This window comes from Pocillopora verrucosa, chromosome 9, assembly GCF_036669915.1.
Source record: "Pocillopora verrucosa isolate sample1 chromosome 9, ASM3666991v2, whole genome shotgun sequence".
NCBI classification, from domain to species: domain Eukaryota; kingdom Metazoa; phylum Cnidaria; class Anthozoa; order Scleractinia; family Pocilloporidae; genus Pocillopora; species Pocillopora verrucosa.
The window spans coordinates 12675321-12695729 of NC_089320.1; the positions used below are offsets into that span (position 1 = coordinate 12675321).

Genomic DNA, 20409 nt, shown 5'->3' on the forward strand with positions numbered 1-20409 from the left:
CGTACTCTAACAAGTTGGGTATATATATATATATATATATATTTAATACCACAGAAGCAAATAATTTCTGGTGTTATCGCTAATTGAGATATCAGATCAAGAAAGTATAAGCTTATATTTTAGGTGAAGGGCTTTTCGAGTTATATTTATTTGTACGTTGTAAAATTACAAAGCAAAACACTAAATTTAGGTAGTAAAACACTAAAATACTCACTTACCTTTCGGTCTCAAAACGTTTTTCACTTTACTGCTTTACTGCTCCCGTGTGACGACATGAACTAATAGCAAAAAAGGTCACGTGTATTGCTGCCTCTAGCGTTACGTTATATTTTCATTGTCACGCTATAGGAATGCGAACTGAGTGGCACTGTTGAGTGATCCAATTTCTCCAGTTTCTGTCTGTACTTATGGGATAGAGAACCGTGATCGTATTGTATTTACTGTGGCTAACTGCATCCATCTAAACATGGAGAAAAAAAGTTACACCATACTTCAATTGGCAGTTATTTTCGTGTCGTGTCTTGGCTTAGAAGGTTTGTGACATGTTATTTCTACTGATTCAGTACAGTATTAATTACGCACCTCTTGTTTGATTTACTAGTCTTTCTGAAACTCGATTCTCTCCTCGAATACATTTTCTTAAATTCGTTGGCACTTCTTTGAAGTTCTGAGCTTTCTATTATCACTGAATTGAAAGCAAAAGGGTTTGTTTCGATCTTGCTATCGTTGTAATGATTGTCGATCCAATTGTCGTTGAATCGATGAAGTAAGGATCACGAAATGCTTACCTGTTGAAAAATTAAACCGGAATTGTGTACTCATTTTAATTTTAGATTAAACTCGCATCATTCCTTGCTATCGATATCTCATGACAACGAAATCTTTGTCAGGCAATTTTACTAGTCTACTTCATCATCAGCCGACTTTGTTCCCACTCAATGTGTTTACTCATTAAACAGTCGTGTTGTTTTGCATGACACAAATCTGCCCGAAAATAAACGCAAAAGACTCTTGTCACCTCTCACTTATTAGCTGCATCAATTAATGCAGATTTAAACACAAATTTGCGCAAGAACTAAACGGCAAACATGCTCTGCCCAACAACCTGTATTATGATTCTCATGTGTCACTTGCGGTTAGATAACGGCGTAATAAGTGACCAACAGTCTATAGACTGCACGATTTTACACCACTGTCTGTGTCGGTGTACATATTGTAAGATTTTAAGCCTACTAACGGTGTAAAATCTCTTAGTATGTATATATACCGCCTGAAAGAAATTACGCTGTTCGTTATCGGTGTAAAATCTTACGGTATATATATATATATTACCGACAAATATTACGCCGTGAGTTACTGGCGTAAAATCTTTAAGTATATATAACACCGACTGAGCCAAATTACGCCGTTAGTTTCTGGTGTAAAATCTTTCAGGTTGAAAATATACCGACTGAATTAAATTTTATGTGCGTTGCTTGAATACGTCATAGGTCTTCAATGAGATGACATGAAAAATATACACATTTGTCGATGTCTTGCAAGCTGTATCAGTAGAAACTTTGAGTCAGGTTAAATGTCGTCAAAAGTCTTTGTTGATCAGCCTCATTATTTTAGGTGTCGCAACGACAAATTAATCCATATAAGACCTTGTTTCTGTAATTGACAATCACAGCAGAGCTGCATAATACCTGTGTATAAATGTATATATAACGTTTCAAACTTTCCGCAGAGGTTTAGAGAAGATTTCAACTTCTCGAAGAAATCTGAATAGTTTTAGGAAAAATTTCCGCACAGCCCCATACTTAATTATGCATGTACATCTTACTGGTGATACACTGAAAAATAAAGCCCCATATATGGATGTATAATGATGTATGGGGCTGTGCGGAAATTTTGCCTAGTTTTATACTGTGATAACCAGCCGGACAGTAATGTACAATAATTCTCTACCAGAGCTTAAAATGAACGCTCAAAATGCAAACGGTTCTACAGTCTCTGTGTAGTGATATTAATCATTCATTGAAGCCAGCTTTCATATTGCTCACGGCAATAGCTACTTCCGAAGAGGAGCGAAAATTAAATGCGATGGGTATTCAATTAGTTAAATTAATTAGTTTAAACAGCTCCTTAATTACATCTCTAAATGGCATGATCCTAGTAATTACTGGATTCCTAAATGCATGTGTGGAGTTATGTAATGTGTCACGTTAGGTCGAGTGTGTGACATCATGTCGTCAACAAAAACCTCGTGCGAGATAGTGATTTTCTTTTGGTACTGAACTTTTACAGTGGACCGATACTGTATGATTGTAGATGTTTAGATTCGGTCGGATTATTAACTGGATCCGGCACAATACAGGACAAATTGCTATTTAAAACGGACAACACATGTCAATACATATTCGAAACTTAAACAGTGATCATATTGGACAGTGGAATGAGAAGGTCTCCTTGGTGAGAAACAGGAAGCGATGATCAAAGTGTGATAACCAGGTTGTTGACAACTCAGTAAAAGCTAGCCTGTAATTATATAATTATCTATAGAAAATTACCTATCTACCCCCCCCCCCCCCAAAAAAAAAACCAGGGCAAAACAAAACAGAACAAAAGCAAAAAAAGAAACGACTGGGATAGGTAAAAAATTATAATTCTTGCAAAATAATTGAAACCTGATCCTTGTTATCAACCTAAAGACTCGAGTAATACGATTAAGAGTCGGGAGGCATAGGGCTGTAAAAGTAAAGGAGGCGGGATAAAGTGGTACTCGGCGTAATTTCATTCAGTCGGTGATAAATATACTGTTAGATTTACGCCAGTAACTAACGTCGTAATATCATTCAGTCGGTGTTACATATACTGTTAGCCGATTATACGTCAGTAACTAACGCCGTAATTTCATTTAGTCGATGTATACACATACTGTAAGCCGGATTTTACACTGGTAACTAACTACGTAATTTCTTCCACTCGGTATATTTACATACTATGTAAGATTTTACGCCGTTAACTGACGGAGTAATTTTGCTTAGTCGTGATATGCATACTGTAAAATTTTATGTCGGTAACTAACGGCGTAATTTGGCTCAGTCGATATATATACCTACAGTAAGATTTTACGCCGTTAACTAACGGCGTAATTTCTTACAGTCGGTAATATATATACTGTAAGATTTTACGCCGTTTACCGATGGCGTAATTTTTTCTAGTCGATATTATACACTGTAAAATTTTACGACGTTAAGTAACGGCGTCACTTCTTCCAGTTGGTAGTATATGGAACATGAATTTTACGCCGTTAACATAATTTTATATATTAATTTTTTATAATTGATATATCGACGCAGATAGTGGCGTAAAACATGTAAAATCGAACAGTCTATAGACTGTGTTAGTCACATATTACGCCGTTGTCGATATTTCCTTGTTCGGTTTAGTTACGCAGCGCGTTGTCTTCCCCAACAGCTGTGAGTGTGTTTAACTTCCCAGATCCAAAAATGATTTCCCTTACCGCTGTACTTCCCTTTGGGAATGAAAGATCTGAAATAAAGCCGTCGAGTCAAAGGAAAGAGCACATGAATGTAGTAAGCAGGAAATACCCACAATCACTCTGTGTTACAAGGCGTGTGCAATACGAAAGTGCTTTACTTAAAGGAAAGTATATTTTAACCACAGACTGCGGTCGTAGACCTCCGCTACCACGAGTAATTGGTGGTGACGAAGCTATTCCACACTCTTGGCCTTGGCAAGCAAGGATCATTCTCCAGGACAAAGATGGAAAGTGGAACCATAAGTGTGGCGCGTCCCTGATTCATCCAGAATGGATCGTCACCGCAGCCCATTGTCTGGCGTTCCACCCGGATCCAAGGATATATGGGGTCATTCTAGGTTTGTCTTAAAATATGTGTCAGACAAATAATGCACCGCTGAAGCAATACGCACCCATAATGGTTAGGCATAGGATTTACGGCTAAAGCTGTCCCTGAAATTCTGTACTATGTTGTTCCCTTCTTCAGTGAGACAAGGCTAAAAGGTTTAATTTGCAAGGCTACAATGATTTAAAAGCAATTTATCTGTAAACATTATTCTCCCTTTTTTTCATTGGTTACCGAGAAGAGGGCTCAAAGAGAAGTTCCTCATTGAAATCTGTCCAACACCTTTATTTCTTAAAGAAAGTATAGCTTCTTGCTCTGGGCCTCACCGAAACAATATTTATCTTATTCGGTCCACTTGGTAGACGCATTCACGACTTGTTCAATACAGAAATGCACTTCGGCCGCCGAGGTTACAATGAGCAGTACAATCAAAAATTTGGTTTTCCTGGCGGCTCCCAAAATTTATCCAGCTCAGATGACCAACGAATTACAGAAGACGCGTTTAGTTACAAAATGCTCAATGGAATACTTCACCACATACACCTTCCCCCCATTCCATCCGAAACTCATTTAGCGAAGGCATATTACAGTTGAAGCACGGTCTATAAATGTATGATAAATATGCAGTCAGATAAATATATGTCTGACGGTTTATTTATTGATTAATTGATAGGAGATCATGATTGGGCGAAAAAAGAACCAACAGAACAGTATTTCGAGGTTTCACAGTTGTACTTAAACAGGCTATATCAAAAGTTCTCGGGATATGGTCACGACATTGCGCTTATTAAACTGTCAAGACCCGCGATTCTTAATAAAGATGTGAATCTTGTATGCCTTCCAAAGCAGAACAACAGAGTTGCTATTGGCAAGATGTGTTACTTGACAGGTATACACGTAAATTTACCTATTATAGCATATTTAAGATAAGCGAGTTTGAATGAAAGTATGTAAACACGGTTGTGACTTCGCCGCGCTTTCTGTGTTTACCAGAAATATTTTATAAGGGCATTAAGGGACTTCATGTTTACATAACCTCGTGTGAACAGTAGGAGTGTTGGGAGAATTTTCGAAAGTTATGCAAACCAGCAAACGTAGTTTTCCTCTCAACTGCTTTTTTCAAACGATACCAGTCATGTTGCTTCCATAATTTACGTTTTGTTGTCTTTCTTGGACAGGCTCTTAGATTTTCTGTATTTGACTTTGTTTTGCTTTGTTCGTCGTTCGTAGTTCGTCGTATTGTTTAGTTAATGTTTAATGTAAATAGCCTGTAAGAAAGGACTAAACTAAAATTTTCCTTAGCCCGGAGATGAGTTAAAATCACACATGTTGGACATATAATTTCGATTTCCAATCTTTCCTAGGATGGGGAGTTTGGAAACCTGGAGCTCACCGGTCCGAGAAAGCTCCAAAACTGCAGCAAGCTCGATTACCCACAGTCAATTTTTCAACATGTTGGATTGGAAATTCTTTTTTCCAGCCTATCGACGACGAAACGATGCTTTGCGCAGGTTTTGGTAAAGGAAAAACTATAAGTGGATGCAATGGTGATAGTGGTGGACCTTTAGTATGCGAGGAGGATGGAAAATATGTTTTGAGGGGTGCTGTGAGCTGGGGGATACCCGGATGTCCAGGCGGAAGACATTTTTCGGTTTTTGCTCGTGTGAGTTCTTTTGTGGAATGGATTGAAAATCACATAAAAAATAGCGACATCTATTAACTTATCGCTCACGTATCCCTATTATCTGAGTATCTCAAGTATCTTAATGTCTTTAGTTCCCGTAGGATTATTTTCCAATTGTGCAAGCTGATTTCAATCACAGCGACTACCTGCTTGGCTTTCCAGACAAATGTTTATATAGCGTCTCTTGTTCTTGTTCGCTGTTTTAGAGGCATTAGTGGGAGTTTTCCGAAGAAGATTCCCTTCTAAACGTCTTCTAGGAATTTAGGAGCATACCGCACCAGATTGTATTATTTTTCAATTACTGTTACCTTAGCAAATCAGGGGCAGTAAGGAGTGAGGGGAGCCAACTTCACTTCCGTACCCTCCCCTCCCTACTCGGTCACTTTGTAATAGATGTATTGACGAAACTTGAAAACTAGCCGGCAATCAGAGCATCAGGTCTCTAGACACGATATACCTTGAAAACGACTCCTTCTTCATTGAAGCATGTCTTTTATTTAGTTTATCAGTTACTTTTATCATTGATATAGAACAGTGGGACCACTCCTTCTCTTGGTGTCACATTGAAGAATACTCTTTAAAAAGCTGTTAAGTGAAAGAGAAAAGAAGTGAATTAAAGAACTAGTTTGAATATTAATAGTAGTAATCCTTATCAATGATTTTCTTGAGGTAGCTTTTTCAATAAAACCTGCACATTGAGGGAAATTTCGCAAAGGCAACAGGTAATCAATGACCGTTAACTTGTGATCACGAAGATTCTGTCGCCGGAGTGCTACCCAATTTTAGCTTTGTGTGCGGCACCAGAAAGTATGGCCCACAACTATATATTATGTCCTGCTTTCTTTGTATGGACAGTGCCGTACTCCGAAGTAATTCTTCAATATCGATATATTTTGTTCTCGTTTATAATCAAATTGAATCTCTCTTTTTGTTCAACACAGTAAAGTTAGAGGGCAGCATACCCTATCAATGTTTCTAAGCATTATCCTGAACTAACCTTCAACATCGACCACATGTTTTGAGGCAGTTTTTGATAACGTAATCATGCTCGCGGCAAAGATACTTCCAAAGGTAACATTCTCGGTTGCCATCTCTACAAGCTAACGAAAAAGAACTTACACATTTCAACTTTTTCAATGATTAATACTCCAGGTGATACTGTAATCACTTGTTTATGGCCTGGGCCTCATTGTTTTAGAAAAGGCGAAATTATTTGTCACGTACAAGGATGACACATTCGTAATAGCTCTAAGCTTTTTCTCTTTTTTTCCTTTACTTGTTATATGATTTGTTGTCTGGCTGTTTGTTTGTATTTGCGATCTATTTGCTTTGATATTACAAAACGTCGGTGATGAATGGTCTAATGAAAAATGATCTGAAAATGTATCTCGATTAAGGCAAAATTTGTACTTACAACCACCACCCCCTCCACCCACATGACCCCCTCCACCACTGCCATAACCTAAAAAGGAAGAAAAGACAGTAATCCGTCCAGCTATGGAGAGCATTTGTTTGGGGGACTGAAAACAGGGAAGAAAATATGGATATGAGACCTCGGTCTAAATAAATTTAGGGGAAGTTGCTGTTGGTCAGTGGTTTCATTACGGTTGAAATGCTCTTAACACTTTAACTCTAAGAGTTGGTCAACATGTAATCTCTCCCTAATTATCCCCACGTAATCCAGTAAATAGCCAATGAGAATACTCAAACGTACTAAGTAGAGGTTTTCATCTTTATCTAACACCAAATTCTCGTTACTAATTCTCAAGGATATGTGTGGCAGCCAGAGGAGAATTAATAATCAGAACTTGTCGGGGAGTTGAAGAGTTAAACGGTGTGCACGGTGAAGGTCAAAAGAACCAACCTACTATCGTCCAACAAAGAAGCATTTAGCTGCACTAACGACGCCCAGGACTTAAAGATATCATGAACCCCAAAACGAACAGACATGCCACTAAACTAAATCATAATTATAACACATGCCTCTGACTTAAAAAGCCGAGAAACGATTATCACAGGTGAACTACAATTAAAGCAATTTAGAAATGAAGCCTGAAAAATTAAGCCTTAGATGTATTTGTTTCTGCTACCAACTTATCTACGAAGCTACATGTTGGAAGTGAGGCAAAGTTAAGATGGTCCTTCGTTCCCATAGCGAAAGCTAATCACGATTGTAAAAAATAAAAGATCACGTTTCTAACTTAAGATGGCAAAATTAAAAATAGTACAGACATGATGAACCAAGAGAATAACGAGGGTGAGGTGAAATCAAACAACACAAAACGACAGCATTATCATCAACAGTCAAGACGAGTACCATAGAGAGATCGAATGCCGTTGATGTCGTCAGAATGAAGTTGCATGTTTTCAACGTATCCCGTATAATAAGGATACATAATTGCTCTGCGCACATCAGAATGCTCAAGACCCAGAGCGTGACCGAATTCATGGGTGGCAACCCACAGTAAATTTGTTCCTCTTGACTGCCCGTCTGTGTATGTTTCATCTTCGTCAAAATGGGCACGGCCATCTGATGGAAAGAAAGCATGTGCCAAGACCTTTCCCGGCCCGTCAAAAGGGAAGTTGCATCTCCTTTCACCGTATACTCCTCCATGAGATCTGGATCCAAAACTTTGGAAATACAGAAGTATAGTTACAGTTAGAGGTAAAGTACTTAGGACGCTTAATAAATTAAAACGAAAACGTAAAGTGAATATGCTTACCGACTTAAAAAAGTTTTGGTCTAGCCTTTATCTGTTCAGAGTTTTGTGGTTAATATACCAATCTTGACGGGCTCCTTAAATTACTTTTTTCGCTTTAATTCCTGACTTTTGACAAAATTTTAATAGTCAGGGTGGGTAGGGATAGGAGGACTTTGGTTGTGTCACAATAAATTTATCTGATGCCCCCATAAGGCCCCGTATCATTCTTATGATCCTCTCCCCTACCCCTCCCCCCTTTGCAGTAAATTGGCGGTCAATTTTCTATAGTCCCCCTTAATGCTCTTTTTATCATCAAACGCCCCCCCCCCCTCCCAAAGTCCAGGGTGATAGATCATGACTGATCCCTAAGATTGTCGTGGCTGATGCCAAAATCGTCATTTTTTCCTTCACATCCTCCCACCTTATTTTAAGATCGGCATTGGAACTGGAGGATCTGGAAAAGGACAAGCCTGAGACATCAGCCCAGTATTGTAAAGCTCTTTGGAAAATGCGATCTTGTTGCGAATGAGGCAGATCTCTACCATGCTGGATAAAATACGTTAAATGTGTTTTACGCCACTTCGAGCCAGTCTTATAACGTCTTACGCGACTCCTAGCTGCCACATCATCAGGCATTCCGCATCGCGGTTTTTTCATAAGCGTTACTGTTGCACGATCGAGTCGGCCGGTAACCTTAAGTCCCGCAAAACGCTGGAAGTTCTTGATTGCAGTGTTCACATCATGATTTCCAGACCTTGAGGTCGAAAGGTAATGGTACTGGCTTAAGAAATTCTATAACAAAGACAAGTTAATAGGAAATAACGAGTTATCAACGAAGAAGAAGAATGAAGATTTTCCACGGAAACATAACTTCAGCTGTTAGTCAATGAATGGTATAGGTATCAAATATGTATGTAAATTCAGTGTATCTTTTTGTAATGAGATTGTGATCCTTAATGGACAAAGACACGGTAAATAGTAGTTTTAGTGTAAAGAGCAATAACAGTCAGATCCTGGCGATGGTTCTAGGAATCTCGTGCGAGCCACTTGAAACCAGCGATTTTACATTTACTCTACCGATCGAGTCGCTCCTTCTCACCATCTTGTAAAACCAGCAGACTGAAAACGAAGGTACTTTTCAAAGAGAGGACACTACGAGAACACGGTTAATTTGCCGTCTAGTTTCAAAAGGTCGACTTGAATTTCGAGTGGTAACAGAACATGGTGGCATATTTACGTTTGGATTATGTTTTATCTCCCACCTCACCACCTGTGGTAGACACGGACTGGTTACTGAGTTCGCTTGACAATAGAATTAACCTAGTGATAGTGGCACATTTTGGGCTGCGAACTACACCTGAACAGCCCATTTCATCCACCCAGGAGTATTAATGGTGGCAGCGAAACCTTACAAAACACTTTTGGGTTGCTTGCCCACGGATGAATGCCAGTCAGATAGAGTGTGAATGTACCCTTGAACCACCGAGTTGTTTTATACTCAGAAACGTGATAGGCTTAGGCGGCTGTGCAACTTGCAATCGCATACAGACTTTTCCTTTCTTATCCTATATAAACGCAAAAACAAGACGCCTTACCATAGCCTCTGTAGCATCATCTTCAGCGTGGGTCAGGGCCAGCGCCCCAAAGGAGAGAGCTAGAAGCAACAACATAGTGTTCGAGAAATCTCGAAGATAATGGCGATTCTTTTTTACGTATTAGTTTTTTCATGTGTCATTTGTACATCTTGGACAGCTATGATAATACAGACTTCAACAAATATGAAATTGCTTTTTTAGAATTGAGCTTTACTTTGCTCAGTGTGAATGTGATGTAATCTTTCGAAATAAAAGTAATATCTATGTTTACATCAGGAGGAAGAAAAACTCAAACTGATGTTTGCACAACTGAATGTCCCCTAAAATTTCATATCTTTATATGTTTTTATTCAAGAAGTGAATCGAGAGTGGATGTTGTTAGATATTTTCGACAGGATATCTGGTTCAAGAAGAGAGCTGCGCATTCCGGTATATTAAAGTATGGTAACGTCTGCAAGTCTGTCCGAAAAAAGATGTTTTGATCATTATTTTCTTTCCAGCAGTTATTTTAAAAAATTGAATATTGAAGACATATCACCTTCCGCAATATGAAATTGAAATGTTATAATATCAACTTGGTATAAAGTTTAATCATTCGGTACGAGATAACATAGAAAAAAAGCCCCACCCCCTCCCCATTCACCGAGATGGAGGTGGCTAGTGGTGGATATTTACTGAGCTGCGAAGTGGCGACACGATTTCAATATATACTAAAAAAATAAGATAATACGACACAAAAATATGGTTTTAACTTATTTATTCCTTTAAAACACTTGCAATATTTTATGGCACAAATCCCGCGCGAGTTTCTTGGAGTTGAATGGCGTAGGATATTCGGAGTTTGATTAGCCAATCAGAGCTCGCTTTCAACGCTTACCACTGTTTTTAACATATGCTAAAACATTTTATAACTCCAAAGATACATTGTTGTTTAATGTAGGAGTGACTATATTTTTTCCATATGTGAAGCAAACAAAGCTAATCGATATTTTTTGTTTCAATAATGCAACATTAATGTTTAATAAGGAGATTCGCATTTTTTAAGGGATTTCTTGTCATAACGTTTCCCTCTCATTAAGACTCATCAGAAAATGTTCTTCTAAGAGAAAATACCTCAGACAAGTTTAAAACGAAATTTCATATGCATTGAAGGGTAAGTTTTAACAGGTTTCAGCATTGGCTGCTTTTATTTTTGTCAACAGCTTTATGTTGGTATTAAAATTCACGAAATTTGATATGAACTGAAGAGTGAATATCAAAAGTATTTAGCAGTTGCAGTTTTTATTTGATCAGCTTGATGTTGGTAAAAAATTCACTATGAATGTGAAGTTTTATTTCAGCATCTTTACACAACTGCACTTTCGAGGGAAGGTAACATGACATAATTTGATCAGTTTATAGCGTCTCTGCTCTTAAGTCTAACCAGCTGATACTGTATACAATAAGAAGATTCAATAAGAACCTTAAAAGTTAATCTAACAGTTTTGCACATCTGGACAACTGAGAAGTGGTCATTTTGATTTGTTTGAACAGAGATTTAGCTTAAAGCTTATGTTAGGCATAAAAGAGTACCACGAGACCAGACGGTTTGCTAGAAGAGAAGAAGAAGTCGACAACATGTGGTCGCTACCGCTCCTTGCCACAATCGTGGCATTAGGAGTCGTCCAAGCAGAAGACGAAGAATCATTTGCGCTGGTAGGAAGAAAGATTTATAATGAAGAGGATTTATTGGGAATCTTACCAGCTCTGAAAAAGCTGCAGTAAAAACCAGTTTCAAAGAAAGTATTAGTCAACTGTAACTAGGATGATTAACCCAACGGCTTATTTCCAGCTTTTAGCAAAGGAAATCAATGATACTCCATCAAGTTGGAGTTTTTCAATATCATTTATGACTACAAAATTATTTGAAAATGAAATATCTGAGTTCAATGAAAAAGGTTTGCATACATTTAAGAAATATGTCGCAGCTTTTCTATACTTTACCGGCATCGTTTCAGGACTTGCGAATTTTGTTTTTATTTCGGAGAATCAGCCCCTTTGTTCCGTTCCAAACAGGAGATGCCACGGTCATTTTTGGGCGCGTGAAAATAGAATTTGCTGGGACTCGTACTCTTTGTTTAGCTATGAAATGATTTTACGTGCAAATGTGTGTCTTTGGTACTAATAAAAACATATTACGCTTCTGCTAGTTTTTTATCAAATTCATGAGCCACTGAGTGATCACGTTTTTTAACTTTTATCGTAACAGAATATCTCAACCAGTTCAGCTATCTTTCAATGTCAAGATCCGGCAACCATGATGTGAAGAAAGCCATCAGCAACTTTCAGCGTTTTGCTGGCTTGGATGTTACTGGTCGTCTGGACAGACCTACACTAACTTTGATGAAAAAACCGAGGTGTGGAATGCCAGATGAAGTGGCAAGCGGTAACCGTTTTCGCCGCTATAAAACAGCCTCAAAATGGAGGAAGACTTCTTTGACGTACTACATCCAACATGGCCGCGACCTCAGCAGAGATCAGCAAGACCGTATTTTTGCTAAGGCGTTGCAATATTGGGCTGACGTATCATCGCTCTCGTTCAGGAGAGTGAACAGTGCAGGACAAGCTGATTTGAAAATCAGGTAAAGCGTTGTCTTCAACGAAAACCTTTTTATCAAAATGGTCATCTTCAGATAAAGACAAGAGTAACAAAAAATGATAGTAGTATGTCTGCCTGTTTGTTTACCTGTCTGTTCACATGTAAATTGCATTGTTATTTATTGTCTATGTGTATGTTTGTTAATTTGTTCAGTTTACCTTTCCTGATTTTAGTTTTGGAACCCGAAGACACGGAGGAACCAGTGCTGAGAGAACATGTGGAAGCACATTCGACGGCCCGGGTAGGGTTCTGGCACACGCGTACTTCCCCTCGGACGGCCGCGCCCATTTTGACGAAGATGAAACATACACAGACGGGCAATCAAGGGGAACAAATTTGCTGTGGGTTGCCACCCATGAATTTGGGCATTCACTCGGTTTGGAACACACCAACGTCAAAGGTGCAATCATGTACCCCTACTATACTGGCTACGTTCCTAATATGAAGCTTCACTCTGATGACATTGCAGGGATACGCTCACTTTACGGTGAGGGAGAGAAAACTTATCATAGCTTCTCTTAATTACAGTAGTTAACATTGTATGGAAGGCCATGATGAAATACTAGCCCGAATTTTGAAAAGCATGTGAGTTTGTTTTCCTCCAGAGCGGAATTTAATTTTCCGATATCTTTAAGAACTTTTCAGCAACGATCATAGCTTTAAATTCAAGCCATAGGCCTTTTAATTCGAAGATGATGATGATACGTACGCCACAAAGATAATTTTTATGGTGCTCTATTTTACAACCTACAGTGATCAAGTGCATGGTCACGAGTGGGAGTGAAGTGCAATATGTTGCTTCGTACATTTAGCAGAGTTGAGAGAAGTGTCTTACTGGCGAAAGGGAGGCAGGAGAACGAGCCCTGTAGAAGCCTGAATTTGTGTCAGGATCATCTTTTCCCATATTATTCACACATTAAAATAAATTTCTTTTATTTCTAAAAAGCTCACTGACTGATATTTCCTATTTGTGTCATCATCATATAGGATCTGGCGGCGGAGGTGGAGGTGGGGGCGGAGGTGGAGGCGGCGGTGGAGGTGGCGGTGGCGGAGGTAAGCATCCGGGAGAGGGGAGACATCGATCAATTATTCTACCTTTTGAGTAACACGAAAGTGACACCCTCGCTAGGTTGTGAGGAGGGAAGGGATGGGCTGAAACCCTTCCTCGATTTTCGCCCATTTTCACTTTTTTTGACACAATCTCTTGGAATACTTTTCCCTTTGATAAGGATTATGAGTTAGTCATTTCAACTATGTACGCCCTTGGATACTGGTCTCGTAATCCAAAATAGCCGAACAGGTCTTATTTCGTTTTTGTCCCTAAAATAGATTTTTTTCCAAGACACCCCATTTCTGCTGAACCACTATTTCCAAAATTATCAAATCTAAAAGGGCTTAGATATAAACTGCTTCTTCAAAGTAAATCTTTCATTCGGTGGATCTTAAGAACTTGTAATACTTCACGTCAACAGAAATTGCTACACCATTCGCCTTTTTTCTCATAATACCTCCAGGAGATTTGTTATGAAATTTAAACCAAATTTTCAGCGAGCTATAATGACCAAGATGTGAATGGGCAGTTACATTAAATTTTCAAGCAGTGATTTCTTCGAAGAAATTGCACCCAGTCCCCCAAAAAAGTTAAGCTTATGGAGGTGCCCCATACAAGTAAGAGGACCCGGTAACAGTTTATTTCTGATTCATTCTACCTTTGGGAACAGGAATGATAACCTTTTTTTTATTTTCAGGCTGTGTAGACAAGGATCGACGTTGCCGTGGATGGACCAGATACTGCCGCTCCAACAGATATGTCCAGGCTAACTGTCGGAAAACATGCAGATTTTGCTGAACTGGAAAGTACGTGATATGTAATGAGTTAGACCTTAGTCCGAGTCCGAGGGCAGTGCGACCTTGGTCTGAGGGCAGTAAGACCTTGGTCCGAGGGCAGTAAGACCTTGTTATTTTTTTCTCAGTTCGTGAGCGGGCGGTATTCTACAACTCCTGAAATCTGATTGGTTCCGAGAGCGGGCAGTATTCTCCCCATCCGGCCCGCTCACAGCGGGCGGGTTTTTTCGCAGCCATTTGTTAGGTTTTAGAGAAAAATAAAAATGTTATTCACCAGCCAAGGTCGGTCCGTATTGGGAAAAACTGTGCTCTCTGTCTTGTGTATCTTGGCAGCATCCAAGACCTTGGGCACAGTTTTTCCCAATACGGACCTCCCTTCTGGTGAATAACATATATGTCCGAGTTGAGGTTAGTGCTGCAGGAAGATTAGGATGACTGATTCAAAAAAGTGCAAAATAAAAGTTCCAATTTTTTGTTGGCTGTGCACGGTCTTAAACTCATCAGACCTTTCTCCAAGTCAAAGTTTGTCTTGTTGTCCTGTTTCTTCTATACTTGATGTACTCATCTAATCAGCGACCTTATCTGTTACGTTAGCCAAAGAAATCACAATAGAAAGACGAAATTGCCTTTGCGTTTAGATTAAGTTAAACCAAGTGGAAATAATGAGACTGATCAGAACTGACGAGAGGAACCAGGCGTTAGATTTTGCTGCTATTTGTCTCTTATTTTCCTTTTTTATTTACTAAATTTATTCAATATCATAATCGTGTCGCTATTCTGTTTTTTGGTCTGAATGCTTTACTTAAAACACTCTTCTGATTGGCTTCTTTGTCTATTCTGGATACTTTGATAGAAAGGCGAAATGACTTACTTTCAGGATGATGTCAAACGTTTAAAATATGTTTTGACGAGTACAGGGCATAAAGTTTTTGCCGATAGTTTTTAATCATTGCCATTTTATTCGATGCATTTTGTACAATCTATTTTGTTTATTTATATCATCCCTTATTTTATGATTTTTATCCCGATCATATAGGTACTCACATCCAAACTACAGTTATTGAAAGGAACGACATCTGGAGCATCTTTTGAAAGCATAAAAATCGTTAGCTTGACCATGAGTAGCACTGTAGCTTAGACGAACGAATGAATGATTAAACGGATTATTCAAATGAACGCAATAGGTCCTGAGTGCTTTGTATGGTTGCAATTTTGATGCTGTTCGTCCTGATATAGTATAGGCAAGAATTTGAGGCAACAAATCGTCAAAGAACAGTCAAGTTCCTCTCTTTAACCCCATGCATTGCGCTTTTCGATCGTGTGTAGTAAAAAAAATTTGTTATCACAACGGCTTGTCAGAAAAATGATCAAGGACCAATGAGAACTAAATGTTTGTTCAAAACTCGGGACGATGCAGGCCAAGAAATTAGAGATTTGAGACTCAAGAAACATTATCTTAACCCTGGAATAATTTTGGCAGCCAGTTGCGAATTTCTCAAACATTGATCGACCCAATATTTCATTGTTTCTACTTTAGTGTTTACTAAATAATTTTGCACAATTTCAAAATGATAATATAAAGCCGTAACTCATCCCCTATTTTAGCAAATATATCTACGCACTTAAACAAGGGAAATCTGTTATAACGAGTCTGTGCTAGGCTCTCGATCAAAGAATACGGAAAGATTTTGGCTCGAAAGTAGAGACGAAAGTGCGAGATCCTGGGCCGTATCAAAATATATCCTGAGTTCAAATGATTTCAAACTGATCACCATCGAAGCTAATCTGGGACCCTGATCGTCGTCATTCACCCAGGGCTCTCTATGAAGTAACATAAAATTCGCCTGTCTTTTTCTCTTCTTAGGCAAATACTAAGATTTACCAAATGCAATTATGTATTTTTTATTGAGTTGTATCTGACATACTTCTACATCAATGATTTTGTAGAGTGCGTCTCACGTGACACTTAGTTCGGCGTTCACACGTTACCTGCAAGCAAAAGAAAGCTCCCATCATTTACTAAGCAGCGAAAAAGTGAAAAAGAAAAGAGAAAGAAAAAAAGGAAGAAAGAAAGACAGAAAGAAAGGGAACCAATTAACAATTGAATGAATGATTTGAATGAATAAAATTAATAACTGATAGTTGGTATACAACTTACAATTTGAAACAGGACTTGGGGCACCAGTACTTCATATTATCGGGGTATATCGGCAATAATCAGCATCCACATAAGGTTTGCATCCCATTCTGTCGCTGCACGCACCTACATGGTCTGTCATCATATAATGGACATCAGTTATGATTCCAACCGAACCGGTAAATATCTCTGGTTATAACCCACCCATTAATTTTCGCGCGACTTTATTGGCTATTTTACGTCACGTGGTTTAAATTCAGTGGATAGTGATCACGCAATATCCCCATTTACGTTTATATTGGTTCTTCGATTAGTTCTGTCGAGAATAACCAAAGCCGGTGAGAAAAGTCAGCTCAAGAGTTTCACTTTTCATCTTTTTTACGTTATATGAAAGAAAAACGAACTCATTTTTCAGATTCCATTGGCAATGACATTGATAAACTAAATGATTAAATAAATATTATTATAGATTATTAATAAACTATCTCAGCCGCGGAAATTATCAGCGGATATACCAACCGTCTAAAGGGGCATATTTACTAGATAAGCTTACTCACCATACTAGTTAATGCAGATATGCCAGAGGACCTTAACACTTGTGTAAACACACACGATACATCCTGAATAATTTTAAAACTTTTCTATTTCAATACATTTAAGACTTTCAGGTTTTCTGATCACAAATTCAATCATGTGAAGTGAATTGTTCACTTACAATATGTTTTTGTAAGAACAGTCTATTATCTCAATACTGTTTAAGACAAGTATGCTGAGGATCTTAATACTTCTATAAACACATATAATAGATCCTGGAAAGTTTTTAACACTCTCTATTTCTGTGCATTAATAACATCACCAAACGACATTTTTTTTCTAAGCACAGTCTCTTACCTGAATCTGTGGGAGCAGGAGTAGTGGGAGCAAGGCTAGGAATAGGAGTCTGTACTCCACCACCACCGCCAGTGTTGGGGCCTGTTTGAAAGGAAAAGGACAATAAAATTTCAAGACAGTGTCACTAAACCTATGCGTTTTAAGGTGGCCTTCTACAGCACACGTAAATTTCAAAAAGGAAATTGAAAAATCGTTTATGTGACAACCATAAAACTTTATGACTTATCTGAGCAGATCTTCCACAATATTTTGTAGCAATCCATCAAATATCATGTACTCGTTGACTAAGTCGCTCTCTTTGTTTTATCCCATCTTCTTTTAGCTTGCATTCAAAGCGCTGCACGGCTCTCTGCCTCCCTGCTCAAGCCATCACGTATAGACGTCATACGAGAACTTTTGTCTACTGTTTATCAAAAAAGTCGCACGCGGGGAAGGCCGGACGAGTCATACGATCATTCAAAAATATAAAACTTTGCGCAAATTGCCACCCGACAGGTCACAGAAATAACATCCACTAATAAAACCATTATGAGCTTGACATGAAAATCAACATATGGAAATGACTCTTCTGAGTGGATCCGACGAGCATGTATGCTTTCCATCAATAAGCAGAGCTTTTACATGTATGTCGAATAACTATCGAATAGACGCTAACCCAATTACCCATCATAGCTTCTGGACTACTCAGTAGAGAACTCTTTAGCCATGGCTAACACCAGTTTCATTGAGCCATACGCAGCGATAACGTCCATCTTTCTCACCCGCATAGTGATCTCCTACATCCCTATCATGGAATAATGTTAAAAACTAAAATCGCTTTGTGCTCACCGTATAAATACTGTATCCCTGCAATGTCGTCAGAATGAAGCTGCATATTTGGTACATAGCCTGTATAGTAGGGGTACATGATAGCACCACGGACATTAGAGTGAGCCAGTCCAAAGAATGACCAAAACTCGTGGGTTGCCACCCACAGAAGGTTGGTACCACTAGATGTGTCATGAGTAAACGTTTCATCCTCATCAAAATGAGCTCGTCCGTCAGAAGGATAGTAGGCATGCGCTAAAGTACCTCCAGCTCCGTCAAAGGGATAAGGACAAGTCCGTTCCACAGCAGTGCCTCCGTGACTGTACCGTCCAAAACTATGAAGTAAAATAAGTGTTCTGTTTGCATGGAGGAGTTTATTGAAGAGAAAGCTGTCTTTGGTTATTGAGGGAAACCAATCTGTTCTCTGCTTTGCCTGGAGTTTAATGATGGTTGAAACAGTTTATTCCTTCTATGCTCATAGCGCAGCTTTTTTCCTCTTTCAAATGTTTCCATATTATTTGCATGTGAATGTCTGTTTTCTCGAGTGCGCTAATAGTCTTTACTAAACAGTGATCGTGTGAATAAAACATTCTAAGCTAAACATGAAATCAGCTTTCTTAACTCAACCTGAGGCTTACAGTTGTACCTGTGGTTTGCTCATCCCATGACTCTTGCTTAACATTACAGCGTAAATCGATGTACCTTATCTTGATGTCTGCGCTGTTGGCATCCATGACCGCGCTAAATGACATTCCGGAAACATCAGCCCAGAAATTCAATGCTTGACCAAATATGGACCGTTTGTTGATCCTAGGGAGAGGAGGAGGAAAGCTTGTCATACGTGAAGCACAAGCCTATTCATATATACAAAAGAAAAAAGTATTAATTTCGTAGGTACAGGTAGTTCTCTGAAATTACATTCCCTTAAAAAGCACTGTAAAAACATCGTTATCGTGCAATAGCATTTTCATGAAACCTTTCACCTCTTCCACCCCCCTCCCCCCCCCTTTCGAGTGACTAGCATCTAGTTCCTCCTGTCTTTTCACTTTTGCTCCTTTATTAAATATTTAGATTGGGAGAAAAAGGAAATGAACGAGACTCGACTCAAGAAGCTTTTATGTTAAAAAAATTCACTTAGTACCAAAGGAAATGTATAGAGAATAGAATGGAGAATCTGCATCTTTGATTATTAGGGTGTAGCGGGTTGCTAGCTTAACATTGGGGTAGGATCGTAGCCATGCTGCACCAAACATAAGTCACAATGATTTCTTTCTCCACGTCTCCATTAGTAGCGTACCTTCGCACGCGTCTGCCTCCTCAACAGGGTCGGCCATACCACATCGAGGCTTCTTCATGAGACTAATTGTTGCTTCATCGAGCTCGCCACTCACTGGGAGACCATAGAATTTCTGGAAACCCTCGGATAGCAGTCGCTACATCGTGGTTAACTGCTTCGTTGAGGATGAGATGTAGCCATAATGGCCTAGAAATTTCTAGAACATAATGAAAGTAGGTTTAAAGTAATTACTCTGTACAAAATGTAGTTCTTAACCTTGAATGTGAAAAATTTACGCTTTACGACTTTGACCAGGGAAAGTGGAAAATATGCAGGCGTTATGTGTAACGACAGTGATGTTTCTTCCTTTTGACATAACTGAAAAACTATCCAATTTTTCCCCTATCTTAGACGAAATGTCACGCAAATACAATGTTTTTTTTTAATCAGAATATTTAGATGCTAAAAAAGGATCAAAGTTAAGTGAGGTGTATGAAACTTCATGGGTTGTTTGATCATGGTCAATTATGGGTGTCAAGACTATACGATCAAATCTCTTTTACACCTTTTTGAAAGGGAGATCCAGCGTTCGAGGAGCTTCAACTATTCAGAAGACCTCTTTCATCAAAAAATCAACTTTACAGTAGGTTTTGAAATTTGCAGACATCTTTCAGGAATCTCCTCTCCTCGTATTTTAGCAAGAGTACACGGGGCAAATTTAAAATAAAAGATTTCAAGACTGCGTAAACCCTGCTAATTAAAATAAAAACACTTGATTTGAAGCACCACTTTAGAACAAAAAAATACCCTTTTCATACCCAACGAAAAAGTTAGAAACAGTCATTAAGAAGGATTTTTGCCCCATTTTTAAGGGATTTGAATCATTAGTATTGCATAGTAATAAGCCCTTCCAACTTTTAAAGGAGGCGTGTAATGACAGTAAGTGATACTCAAATGTAAGC

At 38.7% G+C, this 20409-nt stretch overlaps 4 protein-coding genes across 4 annotated transcripts; 2 read left to right on the forward strand and 2 right to left on the reverse strand.

The window, feature by feature from the left end:
* The first annotated feature begins 359 nt into the window (after positions 1–359).
* Positions 360–6193, forward strand: LOC131798873 (elastase-1-like). The gene is made up of 4 exons (XM_059116535.2): positions 360–533; positions 3673–3885; positions 4546–4761; positions 5237–6193. Exons 1-4 carry the CDS (start codon positions 467–469, stop codon positions 5590–5592), a joined length of 852 nt encoding a protein of 283 aa, XP_058972518.2. The 5' UTR covers positions 360–466; the 3' UTR covers positions 5593–6193.
* LOC131798875 (matrilysin) lies at positions 6019–9940 on the reverse strand. Its single transcript, XM_059116538.2, has 6 exons — positions 9854–9940; positions 8680–9050; positions 7874–8187; positions 6971–7018; positions 6554–6656; positions 6019–6141 (listed from the first exon to the last, which is right to left on the reverse strand). Exons 1-5 carry the CDS (start codon positions 9926–9928, stop codon positions 6556–6558), a joined length of 909 nt encoding a protein of 302 aa, XP_058972521.2. The 5' UTR covers positions 9929–9940; the 3' UTR covers positions 6019–6141; positions 6554–6555.
* A 2167-nt stretch (positions 9941–12107) lies between these two features.
* LOC131798874 (hatching enzyme) lies at positions 12108–15512 on the forward strand. The gene is made up of 5 exons (XM_066172710.1): positions 12108–12474; positions 12665–12978; positions 13479–13544; positions 14240–14348; positions 15373–15512. The coding sequence occupies exons 1-4, from the start codon at positions 12131–12133 to the stop codon at positions 14338–14340; spliced, it is 825 nt and encodes a 274-aa protein (XP_066028807.1). The 5' UTR covers positions 12108–12130; the 3' UTR covers positions 14341–14348; positions 15373–15512.
* Positions 15513–16497: 985 nt separating this feature from the next.
* LOC131798884 (hatching enzyme) lies at positions 16498–19010 on the reverse strand. Its single transcript, XM_066172454.1, has 4 exons — positions 18874–19010; positions 18193–18506; positions 17365–17445; positions 16498–16599 (listed from the first exon to the last, which is right to left on the reverse strand). Exons 1-4 carry the CDS (start codon positions 19008–19010, stop codon positions 16526–16528), a joined length of 606 nt encoding a protein of 201 aa, XP_066028551.1. The 3' UTR covers positions 16498–16525.
* Between the last annotated feature and the right edge of the window lie 1399 nt (positions 19011–20409).